The following is a 19,776-nucleotide window of genomic DNA, read 5'->3' on the forward strand; positions in this document are numbered from 1 at the left end:
ACAAAGAGACCTCTGCAATACAAACCTCACCAGGTCACGTAAAAATATTGTTACGTAAGAAGACGCAAATGAAAAGCTATATACAAGTATATTTACAACGTAATACGCCGCACTTGGCCAAGAGGCAACAGCCCGCGCCAGCCTCCAATCGTTGTCGTCGTCTTCTTACTGCTCGCCTCTTCGTCATCGGTAATACTATTCCGTAGCACTACCCCCGGCGGCAAAAGCGCCGTCCCGGAGCGACTAAAGGCCGGACTTGGAAACAGTGTAGTAGGCCTTGAGCCTACTGACGTGCACGACATCACTAGGTGCCACAGTAGATGACGAGGTTGAGCTCACAGGGGCAATTTCGTACGTCACAGGCGTCACCTGGCGCAGCACGCGGTAGGGCCCTGTGTATCGCGAAAGGAGCTTTTGTGAAAGTCCGACGTGACGAGAGGGCGACCACAAGAGCACGAGCGCACCAGGCGAAAACTGTACTTCACGGTGGCGGGCGTTGTACTGACGCTGCTGAGTGGTTTGCGAGTCCGTCAGTCGAGCACGGGCAAGCTGGCGTGCATGGTCGGCGAGAGCGATGGCGTCGCGCGCATACTCGCTTGTTGAGATCGAAGCAGGAGGAAGTGCCGTGTCAAGGGGCAAGGTCGGTTCGCGACCGTAGAGCAGATAAAAGGGAGAAAATCCGGCGGTGTCGTGCCGGGAAGAATTATAAGCGAATGTGACGTAAGGAAGGGCAATGTCCCAGTCGCGGTGGTCCTTGGAAACGTACTTTGACAGCATATCGGTAAGAGTACGGTTTAACCGCTCTGTCAGGCCATTGGTTTGAGGATGGTATGAGGTAGCCAGCTTGTGTTGAGTGGAGCAGGAACGTACAATGTCGGCGAGAACTTTCGAGAGGAAGTTACGACCACGGTCAGTGAGCAGCTGTCGCGGGGCGCCATGCATTAAGATAATGTCACGCAAGAGAAAGTCCGCGACGTCAGTGGCGCAACTGGTAGGGAGAGCCCGCGTGATAGCGTATCGGGTGGCGTAATCAGTTGCGACGGCTACCCATTTGTTCCCAGAGGATGACGTGGGAAAGGGACCGAGGAGGTCTAATCCAACACGAAAGAACGGTTCCACAGGGACAGTGATCGGCTGGAGATGACCGGCAGGTAGCAGCTGAGGTGTTTTCCGACGCTGGCAGGTATCACAGGCAGCAACATAGTGTCGGACGGAGCGAGCGAGACCAGGCCAATAGAAGCGGCGGCGGACGCGGTCGTACGTGCGGGTTACGCCAAGATGTCCTGCAGTAGGTGCGTCATGCATCTCAAAGAGCACAGTCTGTCGTAGATGTTTTGGCACGACAAGAAGAAGATCAGATCCGTCAGGGAGGAAGTTCCTTCGGTACAGAATGCCGCCCTGGAGGACATATCGGCGAACGGATGCGTCGGTAGGTGTAGAGCGCAGACGCTCGATGAGTATTCGCAGCGATAGGTCTCGGTACTGCTCGTCGGCGATGTTAGCGAAGGCAGACACAGAGAAAATGCCGTCGGCGGTACTACTGTCGGCGTCGTCAGGCTCGTCTACCGGGTAGCGAGACAGGCAGTCAGCGTCCTTGTGTAGTCGGCCAGATTTGTAGGTGACAGAGAACGAATATTCTTGGAGGCGTAAGGCCCAGCGACCAAGTCTTCCTGAAGGGTCTTTCAATGAGCATAACCAACAAAGCGCGTGATGGTCTGTGATAACGGAAAAGGGTCGGCCATATAAGTATGGGCGGAACTTCGCAACGGCCCAAACTAGGGCCAGACACTCACGCTCAGTGATGGAATAGTTGCGCTCCGCGGGTGAGAGGAGCCTGCTGGCGTAAGCGATAACACGGTCGTTGCCGCGCTGGCGTTGTGCCAGTACTGCGCCAATTCCGTGACCGCTGGCATCAGTACGAACTTCGGTAGGCGCAGAAGGATCGAAATGGGCCAGAACGGGAGGCGTTGTGAGAACGTCGATTAGATGCGAGAATGCAGAGGCCTCGTTATCGCCCCACTGGAAAGGGGCGTCTTTTTTCAAAAGCTCGGTTAGTGGTCGTGCTATGGCCGCGAAATTGTTCACGAAACGGCGGAAGTAGGAACAAAGGCCGATGAAGCTGCGCACATCCTTGACACACTTCGGAACAGGAAAGTGCGTAACAGCATGGATCTTGCCTGGGTCCGGTTGCACTCCGTTCGCGTCAACGAGATGCCCAAGGACGGTAATCTGGCGACGGCCGAATTGGCACTTCGATGCGTTCAGTTGCAGACCGGCGCGACGAAAAACGTCAAGGACTGCCGAGAGGCGCTCGAGGTGCGTAGCGAACGTTGGGGAGAATACTATGACGTCGTCCAAGTAGCACAGGCATGTGGACCATTTGAAACCGTGAAGAAGGGAGTCCATCATGCGTTCAAAAGTGGCAGGAGCGTTACATAGACCAAACGGCATCACTTTGAATTGATAAAGACCGTCCGGAGTTACAAAAGCAGTCTTCTCGCGGTCGAGATCGTCCACAGCAATCTGCCAGTAGCCGGAGCGGAGGTCAATAGAAGAGAAGTAGCGAGCACCATGGAGGCAGTCAAGGGCGTCATCGATCCGAGGTAGGGGATACACGTCCTTTTTGGTAACCCTGTTAAGGTGCCGATAATCCACGCAAAAGCGCCATGAGCCATCCTTCTTTTTTACCAGTACAACCGGTGATGCCCATGGACTACATGACGGTTCTATGATGTTATTGGCAAGCATTTTGCGAACTTCAGCGTGAATAACTTGACGCTCAACCGGTGACACTCGATACGGGCGGCGATGAATAGGAGGGGCATCGCCGGTATTAATGCGATGTTTAACAGTTGTAGTTTGGGCCAAAGGACGATCGTTAAAGTCAAAAATATCGTTGTAGGAAAACAGAACGCGGTAGAGCTCACGAGCGTGCTCGGACGGCATGTCGGGCGCAATCATTTTCTGTAAGTCGGCGATGGTGCAAGTTGTCGACTGAGATGGTAGAGGAGGATCGGCTGAATTGCTGTCTACCTCAATAGATGCTATTGAGTGATCTTCGAATGAGCAAAGCTGGGCCAGAGACATCCCGCGTGGCAGCACTTGTGTCGTCAAGCCAAAATTGACCACTGGCAGGCAGACGCAATTAGCCGTAATAGATAAAACGGTATGAGGTACCGTGATCCCGTGTGTAAGGAGGACGTCTTGTATAGGAGCCGCGATATAGTGACCGTCGGGCACTGGTGGGGATGACACTAGGTCAACGTAAGTCAGTGCCGTAGGTGGCAAGCGAACAAAGTCGACGGAACTGAGGCGACTGGGGTGTGGTTCAGCGGGATCCAGAACAGGCAGGTCAAGGCGGAGAGTACTGGCGGAACAATCAATGAGAGCAGAATGTGCGGAGAGGAAGTCTAAGCCGAGGATGATGTCGTGGGGATAGTGGGCGATGACGGTGAATAGCACGACTGTTGAGCGATCGGCGAATGAGACGCGGGCGGCACACATACCAATTACGGGGGCTGTTCCGCCATCGGCGACACGGACAACAAGCGTCGTGGCGTGCGTGATTATTTTTTTCAGGCGGGTACGAAAGTCCGCGCTCATTACCGACAAATGCGCCCCAGTGTCTATAAGAGCAGATACAGGAACACCGTCGACTTGCACGTCAAGAAGGTTCAGATGAGTGGGCAACGTCAGTGGAGGATTTGGCGGCGTAGGGAGCAATGCAGCGTCACCTCGAGGCGCTGCATCATTCAGTTTTCCGGCTGGGAGCGGCGTCCGAAGGGAGTCGGCGAAAAGGAGCGACGGGGCTGGGGAGAGCGAGATTGTCGTCCTTGGGGCGAAGGTGAACGAGAATAGGGGCGGTTCGGCGCAGGAGAGTCAGTGGCGGCATTATCGGAGCGTGCGGCATAAGGACGAGAAGGGCCACCCGAGGGGCGAGAATAGGCAGTATAAGCAGACCGGGTCGGGGAAGTCCAGCGACTTCGACTGTGCCGAGAAATGTGCCCGATGCGACGGCAGTGAAAACAAATGGGCTTGTCGTCAGCAGTGCGCCATTCAGCTGGGTTGCGGAAACGTGGTGGGTAAGACGATGCGGGACGGGGCGGAATCGAAGAAGCCGGATGGGTATCAGGGTGATGGGCCGAGCAGATGGTGTGAAGGCCCATGTTTTCGAACTCCTGGCGGACAACTGCCTGGATCAGGGAAACCGTGACTGCCGGTGCGTTGGTGGGGCTGGAGTCGAAGGCAGCCGGATAGGCGGCCTCAATCTCACGCCGAACGATCTTGGTAATATCGCCGGTGTTGTTGGGACGAGGAGCGTCGGCACAGGAAGAAGTCGCTGGGGTGTTGGGCAAACGGGCAAACTGCTGATCGATACGTCTGCTTTTAGCGAGTTCCAGGCGGCGGCACTCTTTGATAACAGCATCCACCGTCGCGACGTTGTTGAATACGAGCAAGTTGAAGGCGTCATCGGCAATGCCTTTGAGGATGTGGGATACCTTGTCTGACTCAGGCATGTGTGGATCAACTTTGCGGCACAGAGCCAGGACGTCCTGAATGTACGTGACATAGGGCTCTGTTGACGTCTGCACACGGCCGGAAAGCGCCTTCTGCGCGGCAAGTTTGTGACCGTAGGGGTTGCCGAACAAGTCTCGGAGCTTTTGCTTGAACGAATCCCAACTGGTGAGCTCCTCTTCGTGCGTCCTAAACCAAACTCGAGGTGTGCCACCGAGGTAAAAGACTACGTTGGCGAGCATGATAGTAGGGTCCCACCGGTTATTGCGGCTGACGTGTTCGTACAGGCTGATCCAGTCGTCGACGTCGTCCCCATCTTTGCCCGAGAATACGCCAGGATCACGAGGAGCAGGGAGAGAGATGTAGGTCGTCGAAGTGGCAGGAGGGGTCGGAGGCGGCTGAGTCGAATTGTCATCGCCGGGAGCCATGAAGCTAGGCTCGACGTACCGTCCACTGCGAAGCTCCGTGACGAGGTACAGGGAACGTCCACCTCCACCAGATATGTTACGTAAGAAGACGCAAATGAAAAGCTATATACAAGTATATTTACAATGTAATACGCCGCACTTGGCCAAGAGGCAACAGCCCGCGCCAGCCTCCAATCGTTGTCGTCGTCTTCTTACTGCTCGCCTCTTCGTCATCGGTAATACTATTCCGTAGCAATATTGTATCATCCAAAATTCGTATCAGGAAGGATAAAAGTGCATTGAGGGGAAAGAGACGCGTAATCCTGCACTTGAGTTAAATAACGCGTTTTCATTTTGTTACAGTCGGGCTGGTCTTCTTCGACAAACGCGCGGTCTTGCGTTCACCCGCACTACCATAGTCGAGCGAAATGAGACGCGCCGAGAACAGTGAATGGACCGGCCGATTTATATCTGAGCTCGTATTGTAGCTGCAGCAGCAAATGTTGCAAAACGCTTCATGATTTTCTCATCACGGTACTGTCTGCGGTTGCATCACCCGAAATCTTTCAACGTTACACCCGATGACAGTCAGCTGAACAAAGTATTTAGAATTATTATCATCTGTAATTCTTATCAACCGTCATCGTATCAAAAATATTCTATATCGTGCATTAGTACGTATACATGAGGTGTGTGTTTGACACGTTATCACGTGCAGAACTGCTTTCAGCAAGTTAACGTTCGCGATATTTTTCGAAGCCTGTTTAGGACGCATCTCGTCTGTCATGGGTGCCTCCGAGACTTGTACTGATGCAAAATTTTACCTGTGATAGGAGGTTATATATGCACTGTGTTTGCACTTCTTTGTGCCAATTCGTCTGAACGCTCGTGTGTGCCGTACGACTGGCCATGCAGAAAACACAACAAATAGCAAAAAAAAAACACCGCAGAAGTGTGCAGCATACTCTCGGAGGCAACAGCCGTGATTCGCCAAATACAAGCTTAAATCAACTTCCTCTAGTGATCTAAGGAGTCACTAATGGTAGTCAAATTCCGCTTCGATATTGATTTCTTAGCAATGAAACCCCTCGACTCATTACTTATTTGTGCTTATTGTTAGTCTTGTAATTCAACAAGGTTGAAATTGAAAGCATGGTCGCTGTTGCTCTAAAACTGGATTCCGCAGCTTCACGTTTTTGTGTGGCCACCCTGAGCGAAGAACATTAAAATTTTGTCTTCTCGTCACAGTGAACACTTATTTAATGAAGCTACTCCACATGTTCCATACCTCACATCAATAAAACTAAATTCTGCACACTACCCACCGCATTTGTTTACTGGCTATGGTGTTGGGCTACTAAGCATGAGGTCGCAGGATGGAATCCCGGCCACGGCGGCCGCGTTTCGATGGGGGTGAAAACACCCGTGTACTTAGATTTAGGTGAATTTTAAAGAACTCCAGGAGGTCAAAATTAATCCAGAATCCCTCACTACGGCGTGCTCATGATCAGATCGTGGCTGTGCCTCGTAAAACCCCATAGCTTAGATTATTTTTTTTTCAAATTTCTGCACAATATTTGACTGGTACAGCAAATGGTTTCTCCTGTAAGGCATAATAGATGACGTCGTTGGTATAAAAAAAAAAAAAAGCAGCGAGATGGGAAAGGGCGGCTTGGAAACTTACAGCGTCGTCGTTATTACTAATGGCGAATGAGAAAACTGCAGCCTAGGTAATTAATCTCTGCGATGCCCTGATTACTTGGGAAAAAAAGTTACTTGAGCGTTAAACGCATTCATCCTTCGATGGTTTCCTCTTTATTAATTCTCGTGAGAAATCGCAGGGCACCTCTACATTAACGTGGGGAGAGACAACCACGAAGGAACACATTATGCGATCATAAATCATAAGCTCGCTAGAAGAATATTCTTTTTTTTTTCACGCGCCAGGCTACATAAAGCTAAGGTCCTGGCTGAAGTAAAAGAGAAAAGAAAAAGATTAGTAAAACAAAGGAAAATAAAATAAGCGGCATGAACTTCAGTCACGTGATGTGCAATCAGCAGTACCGCCAAAAGGTGTGCTTTCTTAGAAATAACTAATATTCAGCAACTTCGAGACTGAGTGTGATAAGTTCGGCACGATAAGACGTGTAATTAGGTCCTGTAACTCAAGAGACGGACAGTCCCAACTGCTATTAGCCCGCAGAAGCGTGCACCTACTCAGTGACGAAGCTGAGCGAAGATATTTCAGGACTACAGCCTCTGGCGCAATACATCCAGTTTGCACGCATGAGCGTGAGATTAGTTCGTCTCTTCAGCTTTGCGAGTGTAGTCAGGGCCTGTGTTATATAACCACTGACTTCTTTTTAGTTGTGCATTAAAGCTATGTAGCACTACGAGGCATAATGACATAGTATCATGCGCAATTTCGTGTTATGCATAATTAATTAATAATTAATGATTAATTCCTTCATTCAGGTTATTCATTAGATAGCATTGGATAGCTGCCTGGCCTAAAAACTGCATAGACAGCGTGACAGCTGTCACGCTGTCACGGCTGTCACGGCTACTTGAGCCTGGCTCAAGTAGCCGTTAAAAAGCAGATACAGCAACCAAACAAGAATAAGTTAAAAAGGCAAGCAGATATAGTAATGCAAATGCCGCGATAGAATGTGTAAGCGTGACTGAACGAGGACGTAGAAAAAAACAGATAGACAGAGAAAGCGCTGCTTTCAACCATATATTTTATTTATGCACGCATAGATAAGTATATACCAAAGCAGCAAAAAAAAAAGAAGCCAGAAAAGAACGTTCAGTGGTGCGTGTCGATCAACACTGCGAATGTTTACCTTTTCACTGAGTTTGAAAATTCACCGGGTATCTTCGACAGGTTAAATATGTATTCATGTACAGATATTATGTATTTAAGGATAGCTTCGATTGGCCTAATGTGCATGTTGTCTGTATCTTTTAAAGCTGTCGTATTATTTATGTGACATAAAATTCTTAGAAATGTCTACATCATCCATGGGATAAAGGAAAAATTAACATACAAAAGCACAGCCATTGAAAAAGTCATTGCTAACAAGTGGGCATCTAGCGGGAGCCTCATTACCAAAGAAATGTTTACTGAAATTTCTGCAAGATCACCCTTAGTATAAACTCTGTTTTTATGTATTATTTGTTCAGGGAGCGTATTTCTGCTTTCATGGCCTAAAGTTTTATTCACTAAGGTCTCACATGAGTGCTCAGTAGCAATATTAGTAAAAAACAAAAAATCCGTTTCGCCCGAGAAGCATCGATTGCGATAGCACATTAGCGGGTACCTATACGAAGTAATGATAGTAGTTTTATCGGTCGTATAAGCGTGTAAACATAGGCATGCTAACTAAATTAACAAGCACGGTGTCACGCGCGCACAAGCGAACTCGATGACCGCGGACCTCGCTGTCAAATCGCTGGAGTGAGGGGGCGCGGCAGCAGCAGCGAGCGAATTGACTTTCGTCCTGCATCTCGCATCAACGCGAAGTTTAAGCCGCGAAAACAGCACGCAGCGGACTCTGTCCCCGTCGCAGATGGCTTTCAGGATACAGCGGCCCGGGCGAGCGCGCGCGGTCGAAAGGAGAACGCTCTCCCCCCTCCCCTCCCCTCCCCCCGGAGCCTTGAGCGCGAGGGAAGACGGCGCCGCGCTTTCTCCCCGCTTTCCTCTCATGGGTGCGCGAGATTCAACCGCGATCGCCAACTCACCCACGCACGCTCTCACTTGCCCATATAATATACGGCACGCGGCATCGATTTTATCGCCCTTGGACTTTATACAGAACCTCACGGCGACGGCGACGGCAGAAATGCGCCTGTAGTGTCCAAATAATTGCTATCGCAATAAGACATTCTCGTAGCAAGTCGCCTTAGCTCGCCTGAGCTCCGCATTGGGCCTACTTTTAACATCAGAGTTTTCAGCGCAACAGGGCCTGTAGAAAAGTACGAAAAGCTTGGTCGCTATTTTCTTATTATTTTACAAGTTTCAAATGTTTTAAAAGCGAGCTGTATCACGTAGATGTTTGTCAGAGTCCCGAGAAACTCCAGATATGAATCCTTCAGATTTCTCTTCCCATATACGCAAGACTAATCTTGTGGCTACGATAGCAATCGCTAGAGACCACCTTGTCAAGACCCACATAGAAATTGAAGTACTCAGGACCCATATAAGGCATCGAGCCAGGACTCATCGTCACCATTTAGCCTCTCTGCCAGCGGACAGGCCACACACATCTTTCAGCCAAGTGATAACTGCATATGATGAATCATTGCCAGCTTGTTTCACTCCGGCTGCGAGACCTTCGATCCCTCCATGGTGCCTCGCTCAGCCAAAAATCAACCTCGCAATACCTGGTATCTCGAAAAAAGCTGATCTGTCATCACCAGCCCTTAGACAGCTCACGCTACTATATTTGTACGAGAACTACCGTGACTCTACGCATATTTACACTGATGGATCTGTCCTTCCAAGCAGCTCCGCGGCGGCAATCGGCATACCAGCGAAAGCTACAACAATCAAATTTAGGACGACCCACGCGACAACATCGACGGCAGCAGAGCTCGCAGCGCTCTTTACTGCTCTTCATCACATTGGTGATGAACCGCCACACAAATGGACAATATTCTGCGATTCGAAGGCGGCACTGTAGTCTCTACAGTCACCTTTACGACGCGGACCGCACGAACAACTAATATTCCATATTACGGAGACATTACACCATATAAGAGATGCAGGCCACGAAATAACATTTCAGTGGCTTCCAAGTCACTGCGGGATTATCGGCAATGAACGGGCGGATCACGCTGCCCGCTCAGCCCATACTGAGGAGCGCCACGTCCCAATTCCTCTTTCTAGAACTGACGCGGCACGGAAGCTCCGCCTACTTGCTCGGCAGCGCACCGCGTCGCAATGGAATGAGCCACATTTAAGAAATCCGCGACTGTACTCACTTGATCCAACATTAAGTCTTCGAGCGCCATCACAGCTTCGCCGTAGAGACGCCACGCTTTTATATCGACTTTGGTTGGGCGTTGCCTTTACTAAAGCCTATGCCTTCCGCATAGGCATGACCGACACCCCAACCTGTGACCACTGCGGCCATGAAGAATCAATTGGCCATATTTTGTGCACCTGCCCGCAGTACAGTCCACAGAGGGCATGCCTTAGCCACGAACTTGACGAACTGGACGACCAACCGCTATCCGAAAAAAGAATTCTGCAACATCGAAAGGACCTACCGTCACAGAAGAAGGCCGTGCAAGCGCTTTTGCGCTTCTTGCGATCTACCGGCCTGTGTGAACGACTTTAACTGGAACGCCTTTTGTGTGTGTGTCTCCATGTGTGCGCGTTCGTTGTTTTTTTTTGCGTCTTCCTCTCTGTCATCTTTCTAACCCCTATCCCCCATCCCCAGTGTAGGGTAGCAAACCGGAGACTCATATCTGGTTAACCTCCCTGCCTTTCCTCTTCATTCTCTCTCTCTTGTAAGAAGATATTAGGTATGAAAGCTTCTAAGGCTTGATCAGAAATACACTGAGCTGTGATTGAGTCACACGAACGGATCCTGATTTTCCTAGCAGCATCATAACATACGAAAATTGGACAATGCTCGCTTATGTCCCGTGCTAATGTACCATCATTGAAAAATCGCAGCTTCGCAATTCGTAATTAGCAAATTTATAGCGGGTGAAGTCGACACCCTTACATAAATAGGCGTTGCGATTATATTCACAAAACCTGATGAATGCGGCCTACGTCCTACGTTTCTTTGCGCCTTAGAATAACATATATCACCGTCATCGTCCATACGGTTACTACGTTTGCATCCACGTGAAATATTCACGTATGTACAAGCTCGCGTACAGCTCTTGTGTGATCAAGGGTTGCGGGGCGACTTTCAAGATGCAACGAGCATCTTCTTGACCTGTGTCTGCTCTTTGGGATGCAAATCCTGTACAACTAAAAGGCAAGAAAATACTGCGCTGTGTTATGTTAAATCAGGCTATGTTATGTTTTGCTATATGTTTTAATGCGGCAACTGCGACTGGACGGGGATTCGCCGTCGCCACCGAAATCAGCAATTCGGCGCGGGCAGCTACGAGCGTAAAAACTGAAAAGAATGTACGAAACTGACTAGTACTCTTTTCTCCGCGTTCCCAGAGTAACAGCAGAGGGGATTTTGTTTTCGCATTGGTAATGACAGCGCGTCCTTTTTCCTCCTGTCGCGTTATTTTTCAGCGTGCTAGGATTAAGAGGCTCTGCTTTATTTGCGGAACTGTCTACATAATCCCCATCCCAACCTCTTTCACCCCCGTATATCCTCATGTATACACATGTGAAACATAAACATTTGAAACTTTCGTTAGGATACCGCTGAGAAAATGTGAATTAAACAAGCTACAACAAAAATCAGTCTGAAAACAATATTGAAAAAAAGGACATTATTTAAATCTTTCTTTGGAATGAAAAACAATTACAAGAAAAGGCAGATTTAAGAAAACCTGATGGACAAAATGAAAATCGGGAGAAAAAGAAGGGCGAAAGGACAGAGTGGCACACTCTCAATGGAAGCTTTATTAGAAAAACTGATATGCACACAAGCGCGCCACGGCGGAACGCAGAATTCGAGTTGATCAACAGCAAAATGCCTAGAGAAAATCAAATTGGCTTTGATACAGAGATATCGATGAAGTACTGATGCATTTAGCACTCTGTTGTGAGTGAGTGAGATGACTTTATCGGGAATCCGGCGATAGGGAGGCCCGGGCTAGTGGCCGCCTAGCTGGCCAGTGGGAGCTGTTGCTCCCGTACGGCCTCGATGGATCGCTGGACGGCCCAAAGTTGGTCTTGGAGTTCTGAGCCCCGTGGATTTCCCGGGGAGACTGCTATTTCGTCTTCGTATATTTTACATCCCCGAAACATGCATTGAAGGGTGGCTCTAGCAGACTTGCACAGCTTGCATATATCACTCTCGTATATCTTGGGGTAGAAAGCCTTTAATTGCACCAGACTTGCGTAGGTTTCTTTTTGTAATCGTCTTCAAGCAACGAGCTCAGCTCTGTTGAGTGATAAAAAAAAATGCCTCGGATAATCCACGTGTCTTGTTCGCGTATTACGCGGCTGTTGTTAACGATTTTTAATTCGTTGAGGGGAGGCTTGCACATGCATTTCTTGCATAGATATGATAAGTGGGAGCCAGTGCCACTCGCCATAGATCAATCGTGCACTCTTAATTAATCGTTGACACCGTAATCCTGTTTGACCCATGTTGAATTTACGCATACGATTGTAAGTCCCACATTAAGTTAAAAGAAGACGTACTGACGCATCATTTAGGGCTTCGGTAAGAAAGCTAGACATCTGAGTTCCGTGAATTATGCAGATTTTATAGAATAATTCAAGGTGGGTTTTATTATGTCTCCAGAAAAATGCGACATCCGCTGAATATGTCACTTGCAAAAGTGACATAGTGGAAGCAATCTTATTGCACAAACTGCAAATGAACACATTATTTGTCCGCACTAAATGATACATCAGCCTTTGCTAAGAAAACTGATAAATAAGTTTTTGTATTTTATTACGGGATTACGGAATGAATGGGTTTTGCCCGAACTTACAAGCTTTCTGATGTGCTTAAAATCTGGTCGTTACCCTCAATTCCTACAGGATATCTTGCATGCACAAGACAGACATCTTGCTATATCGCCATTCATTTCTAAACATGCATGCTCTCTCGCAGGGGCTATATATCCCATTCTGGTCGTTTCAGCGTTTGTCCAATGAGAGCATTTCTTCTGTCATTACGTATTTGAATACGCAAACCGGAGTGGGCGAAAAACTGAAGCTCGCGCTTATCCGCTTGATCACTGCATGCTAGCACAGTTTGGCAGTGCAACTGCTGCAGGCACCCTCTGCCGCACACGAGAGCTCAGACTCAAGAGGAACGGAGCTAATTATCTATAACAACAGGATTTCCTTCGCTCGGTGTAAGCACATGTCTGTGACATGTGCTTTCCTTCCTTGCTCATTTTGTTCGTTTATGTTCTTCACTCGTAATTCTTGAGCACGTCTCGGTTGAATCGCTAAAACAATTTATCAACGAGAAACGCCTTGCCTGCGTTTACGTGTTTCAGTTCGAGCGCTCGCTTGAAGGAGCACGCACCACCAGCCTACATATGCACATGCACTTTGCTTTCTTACATTGCTACTGCTTTGGGCTCCTTCGAGCGGCACCTCTTCTTACGGGCTTAATCAACCGCATTCTTTTTTTGTGCCAGCTTTTGCGAACAGGCTGCTCTTACGGTGCGGAGCTAGCCGCTTGTTCGTCTTGTTCTTTTTTGTCTGTGTGTCGGGGGGGGGGGTGTATATGTTTACGCGGTAGCCAGTGTCTTGGCTTTATTATCGACCATGTTCAAGATTCCATCCAAAAAGACGACTAAGGACTCCAGAAGCACGAGCTCGAATAACGAGTGAGAAGCTTAGAAAAGTTCTCGAAAAAATGTATGTTGCTCGGCGGCCACAGCGGTTCGCTTCCTATAATAAAATTGTGCGTTTGATTATACAGGCCGCACCGACCTCCGTCTTATGAAAATAAAAGAAACATTAAACGAAAATAAAACGAAAAAAAGGAAAAGAAAGAAAGAGAGAAAAAAAGAAAGTCAGAGTATTTTGATTTTGTCGCACTTCAAGGAACTCGAGGTTATCAAATTCGATGCCCAACCCTAGACCATGCAAGGCGCTTTAGCTCCCCCGGTGCAGCTATAGGCTTCCTGCGTTGTACTCCCTTAATGAATGAATGAATGAATGAATGAATGAATGAATGAATGAATGAATGAATGAATGAATGAATGAATGAATGAATGAATGAATGAATGAATGATGTAGCACTGCGACTATTACAGATAAGACAAGGAATATACGGGCGAAGCAGTGTCAGCATTAACCTGTAAGACGAATTTTGCGAACACACAACACACTCAATCCGTTATATGCATCACCTATGCGCATGGTGGGAGAGCGCGAAGGAAGTGCAGCAGTGAGTTTGGGCTGTGAGCTGTGTTTGGTTGTACATATAGGAGGCGGGTGCTTTTTTATCTCTCATTAGTGCTAAAGAATGGTTGCTGTTTTGATTACGAAGGGATGTTAAACTGCAGCTGCTAGTAGCGTTTAGTTGTTGCGGCACTGCGCACGTTGCTCTTCCGGTGTGTTTACTATAGTTTTCAAAACGAAAAGTGTATACTTACAAAGCGGAAAGACTCACCTCAGTTGCATTGTTTCGATGGAGGTGTTTGACTGGAGCTTGGTGAGTAGAATGCGGATGATATTTATCAGAAAGACCGTGTTCACCTGCGAAAGGAGCAACAGACAAAGAAAACAAATGAAGAAGCCCTTACCGTGGTTAAATAGGCAGGAAAAAGAAGCAACGTAGAAATAGGCATGTAGAAAAGGTGCCAGCGCCACCAAACAGAAGTCACCTGCTGCAAAGTCGGCATATTGTACAGCCGGCCCCAAACTTTACGAGGCACGAGTTTCTGCTTTGCTAAGGTATGACGATTCTGAGTTAGTCGATCACTGTGTAGGCCAAAAAAGCTACTACAGTCTGACACTCTGAATGTGGGGGCTAGTGCCCAGCTGTTGTGGGAATTCAACATTTTGACCAATTCCGTGTCACGCAAGCTTTTTTTGGCCGACTGTGCACTCATGCGTTCCATCTGAGGCGCATCGCAACGTGGGCATCGCTGCGAGTTCCGAACTCGGCGCGCATCAGTGATCATTTGGAAACGTCACGTGCACGCCGCGAGCTCGCATCGCTTCGCTGTACTGCACGGAATTAGAGTACACATGGCAGTGCAGACTAGTGAGTCAAGTGACTAGAAAGAGCAGTGATAACAGAAAGGCAGGAAGGTTACTCAGAATCAGGCCGGTTGGTTACCCTGCATTGGGGAAAGAAAGGAGGAAGGAAACTTTACACGCGTTCCGGCGTACCTGTGCTCACGGCTCACCCGTTCGTATTTGACTGAATAAATACTTTTGCCTTAACTTGCTATCCATGCCATTCGCCATCAGTAGCTGCATTTCTAACAATCGCCCCGCAAAGTCGGTGGCCAGGCTGGACATATACTTCAAGTGCATTTGAGGAGCGCTAACAAAGGAATACATGGGTGCAGAAAATGACGCACCCATATCACTCTACGTCAAGACGGCTTTTTCTGCGGTTCTCTCTTTTTGTGTGGGCGCTTGCAAAGCTCATTAACGCAGGAGCTACGCTAGAGCAAACTTCAAATGGCACAAACCTGCACAAGTGCGCCCGGGGCCGTCACATCGCGGTATGTGGCTTAGCTTGGGAGATCACATGCCCGTCAGAGCCGAAGGAGACGGCCGCTAAAGGGGTGCAGCGCTCCGTGGCATAGATAGCGACATGTCGGGATGTTCGTGATGATGCAGCGATGTGACATTTCATGGTGGTAGTAGAGACACGCAAAAAAAAAATCAGTATTTATTTCCTAATCAGCGTTGTTAATGGCGTGACGCTAAAATGGTAGCATTATGCTGTCGGTCACTATAGGGTCTGAGTAGTGGCGTGGGATATTTTAGATAAAATCATCAAAACTCTATCAAAAATTGGCAGTGGCTTAGCTCGGCTATGCCAGGATATACGTGGCGAAAGCTAAGGCATAGCATGGTTAGCCTGGGTAATCTTGATTGCAAGTCCAGGTAAGTCTGGTTGTCTAGTTTTGTTGCGGCGCTTAGTCAGTCGTTCGGCGCGCTGTTGGTTTGTTTCCTAAGCGATTCCTTTCCTCTTCATCTAGTCCCGATGTCGATTCCAGGCCTCCTCTTGCTTATCAGAATTGTCGCCGTCCATACTGCCACCTCAACTGTGGTTGCGGCGCACGCGAGCTCTCCTTTTCAATCCTCCGACATGTTATCAGGCACGCGACGCAGCTGGCGAAGCGAGCGAAGGCAAGCGCAACGAGGAGGAACGCGGTGTGACGTCATACCAAACGGCGGCGGATGAAAGGCGCGGCGCTGCGCAGCGGCGGAACACCTGTGGCTTGGCGCTATACTAGTGGCGCATGCGCAGTAGTGACTAGGTAGCGAGAGAGAGAGAGAGAAATATCCGCGGCGAGGAGCACGTTATGACGTCATGTGCCTCCTCGGACCACCGCCACGGCGAAATCGCAAGTTCGCGGCCAGTAAAGCTTTTGCTTTAAAACTACGTTTCTGTTCCCTGCGTGCATTCTGCATTCTATGTCCAAGCACGCGCTTGAACGAAGAAAACCTTTTTAATGTTGACGATCTTGTCTTGTTTTAGAGTGCAGCTCTTATAGGCACCCGTTTCTAGGTCGAGAGTCGGCGTCCTTCGGCAGAACCGCGTGAATAACGCGTTCGTCGCCGCCTGCTTCCACAGCTGGCTCCGACGCCGCTCGTCATGCCAGCGTTGTCATACGGCCCCTCGCTCTGCGAAGGCGCCGACGGCACAGGCCCACTTGCAGATCGGCATCGTAGCGAAACCCAGGGCTTAGGCACTGAAGAGCTTATCGTTTCGTTTTCTACGGGTACGACGCTTTGCTACCGAAGTTTTATCGTTCGTTTAAGTTCGTTTTATCGGAACAGCGTTTTCGCATTTCGCCGAGTACACTCGACGGCGTGTTGCTTCTAAGATCTTTGCTCAGTGCCTTGACTCGAGGCACTGAACTCATAATTCATAATAGCCCGAATAGCGTGGAACAAGGATGGCCTCGCCGAGGTCGTGACACTACTAGTGCAAGCCCTCGTCATCAGCCGCATCATATTCACGCGACCGTATCAAACCACGCGTAAAACTGGGACCGCGTGCATAGACAAATAAACTGAGAGAAAAATAGTTGAGAATAATAACGAGAAAATTGTTGTCAAATTATTGAGAAAAATAAATGCTATGTTTTTATCGTTACTTTGTTTCGAATATTTTTGCATACGAACCGAAATCATTATGAAACATTACGAATCACTTCCTTTTTCGTTCCGGAGCAGAACCGGAACGGAACTTTTTTCAGTGGACCGAAATTAAAACCAGAACGAAAAACGTCTCGTTCTGACACCCTGACTCCAAGGCACACAGACGTCCTAATAGAAAAACGGATATTATTTAACCCCTTCTTTGGTTTCTTATATTCGGGCTACCGCATACTTGGGCCACTGGGTACGTCTAACTGGGCATGTGCCAATTTCCGAACAAGCCCGGCAGCTTGTGTGCCGCTCCCTGCGGGACATCCAAGCCACAGGAGTCCCAGACTGAGGACTCCACCCACAGGCGCCACCAGGAATACCGAAGCCAGCTTGCGTAATTTTCTTCTACTGAAACAAAGGTCATCTCCATCTGCTCCCTCTAAATAAGCTTGTACCATTGTGACACGATGGGTATAGAATACTTAAACATTTTCAGATGCCTGTCATACATTTTTTCCACGCATGCATCTCTCATAACCATGTGTCCCTCAACGAGCATTATGCATCACTTTAGTCATCGTTGCATCGCTGAGTCGACGTTGCACAAATGGCACAGGCGTAGCATAACAAGTAAAACTTTGTTAATAGGACGATACGCTAACTTTAAAGAACGAATGTATAAAATGAAGTTTGTGCAGCGCAACGGAGAGAGAGAGAGAGAGAGAGAGAGAGAACGAAAGAACGACCAACTATAGTGGCACTCACACAAAACTCATAGTAATCTGAAAGTTGACAAACCATCAAGAATTGGCCCAGAAGTGCAATTTGCTTTTTGAGCAGAACAAATAAAAGCTGACTAATGCATGTGGCTTCCTGTGGTGACAATACTATGCATTTCAGCGAATTCGCGCATGCGCTGCATGGTCCCGAATTTTGTTTATAACTTATATCTTACTAAAAGACGGCGCGTACCCTCACTCGCGACAATTACTGATTCGGCACGTGTGCTCAAAGATTGACATCCCGGCACTGAACCGAAAATACGGTAACGCATTGCACCAACACCTGTCACGTCAGGAAGAGTGTAACGGTCATTAACAACAAAGATGATAAGCAAGCTAAACGGAATGATGAAATATATCCGGGCGGACACTAGACAGCGATCTTGCACCGCCAAGTCGATATCCGTGAGTGTACGGACTGCGAATAGTACAAGAGCGAACAGGACTACACGACGCGACAGCGGCATAAAAAGAAGATCGCCGCTTCTCTCGGGCATTATCCCTCCTATAGAGCCAACGACGACCATCCAGAGACCGGCCAAGTGGCAGCTCAAGGTCGGCACTCAGCTAACGTCTCAGGCACAGCGTGAATACACACAGCGTCGGTTGTTTGCTGTGCAAGCAGCAGGACGAACAAGAAGCAATCGAGACACAGGCAACGAGCAAGCAAGCATAGGGAAAAGGAGCTTTCCCAAAGGTCTTTAGCAAATGATAGCATCTCCAAAGAGCAAGAAAAATGTTTCCATCCGTTCCTATCATCTCTTTCCAGAGAGAACTATTCGCGCAGGTCTAGTACCGTAGTTATTTCGCTAATACAGCGTTAGCCAAGTCAGCTGTTGCGCTGCTCTTTTCTTATTTTGCCCTCTGTACCGGCAGAGCTAGAGAGCTCCGTGCCTCCGAAGCTTTACAAGGGCCATATTTTTGTTAGATAATCTGGCGTTGCTTCAGACAGCTCGTATCCTGGATTTGGATTGGCGCGTTATCGGTGTGTCACAATCTTAAGCATAAAGTTTGAGCCAGAACGGAGTCTGTATGGTAATCAGGAGGCTGTTACGATGGCTGATATTGAGACAGAATCGATAGGACATGGTGACTTGTAGGAATAAACTTCATGCCTCAGGCAAAGCTACATGCTTAAGAAACGAAAAGGAAGGTTTCAAGGGATTGTGAATTGATTGGAATATCTGGGGACATGGGGACATATGTCTGGGTCAAATGAATTCTTCTCACGGCAACTGGAGTTGGCAGATGACAGCGAAGTTACTTTAGCTGTGTAATAGTTCAGGAAGTAGCGTTTGTAGTTATACGGACTACGCCATTCCTGTTAGAGCGTTTTGCTTTACACGAATAACTTGGAATGCAATTATTATTTTTATGCGGATATGCCAGAGATCTGCTATAACAGCTTTAATGACATATTTTAAAAAATGAAAATGATGTTGTTTACTTGTGTTGACACTTAATGTGTTTGTGGGTTTTTTGTGTTACTTTTTATTATTACGCGTTTATCGACTTATGTTTAATCGCACAGATTAAAACACATGCCACTTTGTTGATGTGTTTCGTTTTTTTTCTGCATTTAGCATTGTATGTATGACAATGGCCAAGCCAAATGATAAATCTTGATATTGAATTCGGAAAGTATGACCCAGCTATTTAGAGAGAGAGAGAGATAAAAGGTGTGGCTTAAGGCAGAGATATCAACCAGAGACAGGGTAAACAGAAACAGGAACCTAAATATTCAGATGGGGGACAGAAAAGAGCAGAAAAGGCAGAGGGTTGGCGGGAGGACGCGATCGATTGATTGTTGATTGATTGACCTTAGCGATCACGGAGGTTAGCTTAGCCTTTATATATAGGGTGTTGTTTTTTTAGCTGTACCAAATTTTTAAAATGAGAGAAATATAAATCGCGGTAACGTTACGTTTATCATTTGAGTGTACGGATTGGCAGCTTCTAGATACAGAGCAATTTCCTGAATTACGTACGTAATAAGCGAAGTCACGGTAATTAACTTTCTAGTTAGAAACAATAGGTGCTGTATACAGCAAACGAGTACTTTCGGGGCCGTCCTCGACACCACCTATCCCAACGATCAAATTTTGAATAG

At 48.0% G+C, this 19,776-nt stretch overlaps 1 protein-coding gene across 1 annotated transcript in view; it reads right to left on the reverse strand.

Moving 5' to 3' along the window:
- The window catches only part of LOC135919429 (corticotropin-releasing factor receptor 1-like), a gene marked incomplete at its 5' end in the record, with an annotated part of 177,790 nt that overhangs the window by 30,049 nt on the left and 127,965 nt on the right, over window positions 1-19,776 (reverse strand). The window contains one exon of the mRNA XM_065453255.1: window positions 14,216-14,301. Coding sequence (XP_065309327.1) covers window positions 14,216-14,301 — 86 coding nt within the window. The remainder of the gene's footprint in view (window positions 1-14,215; window positions 14,302-19,776) is intronic.

The sequence above is a fragment of the Dermacentor albipictus genome, chromosome 1 (genome assembly GCF_038994185.2).
Source record: "Dermacentor albipictus isolate Rhodes 1998 colony chromosome 1, USDA_Dalb.pri_finalv2, whole genome shotgun sequence".
In the NCBI taxonomy this organism is placed as follows: Eukaryota; Metazoa; Arthropoda; class Arachnida; order Ixodida; family Ixodidae; genus Dermacentor; species Dermacentor albipictus.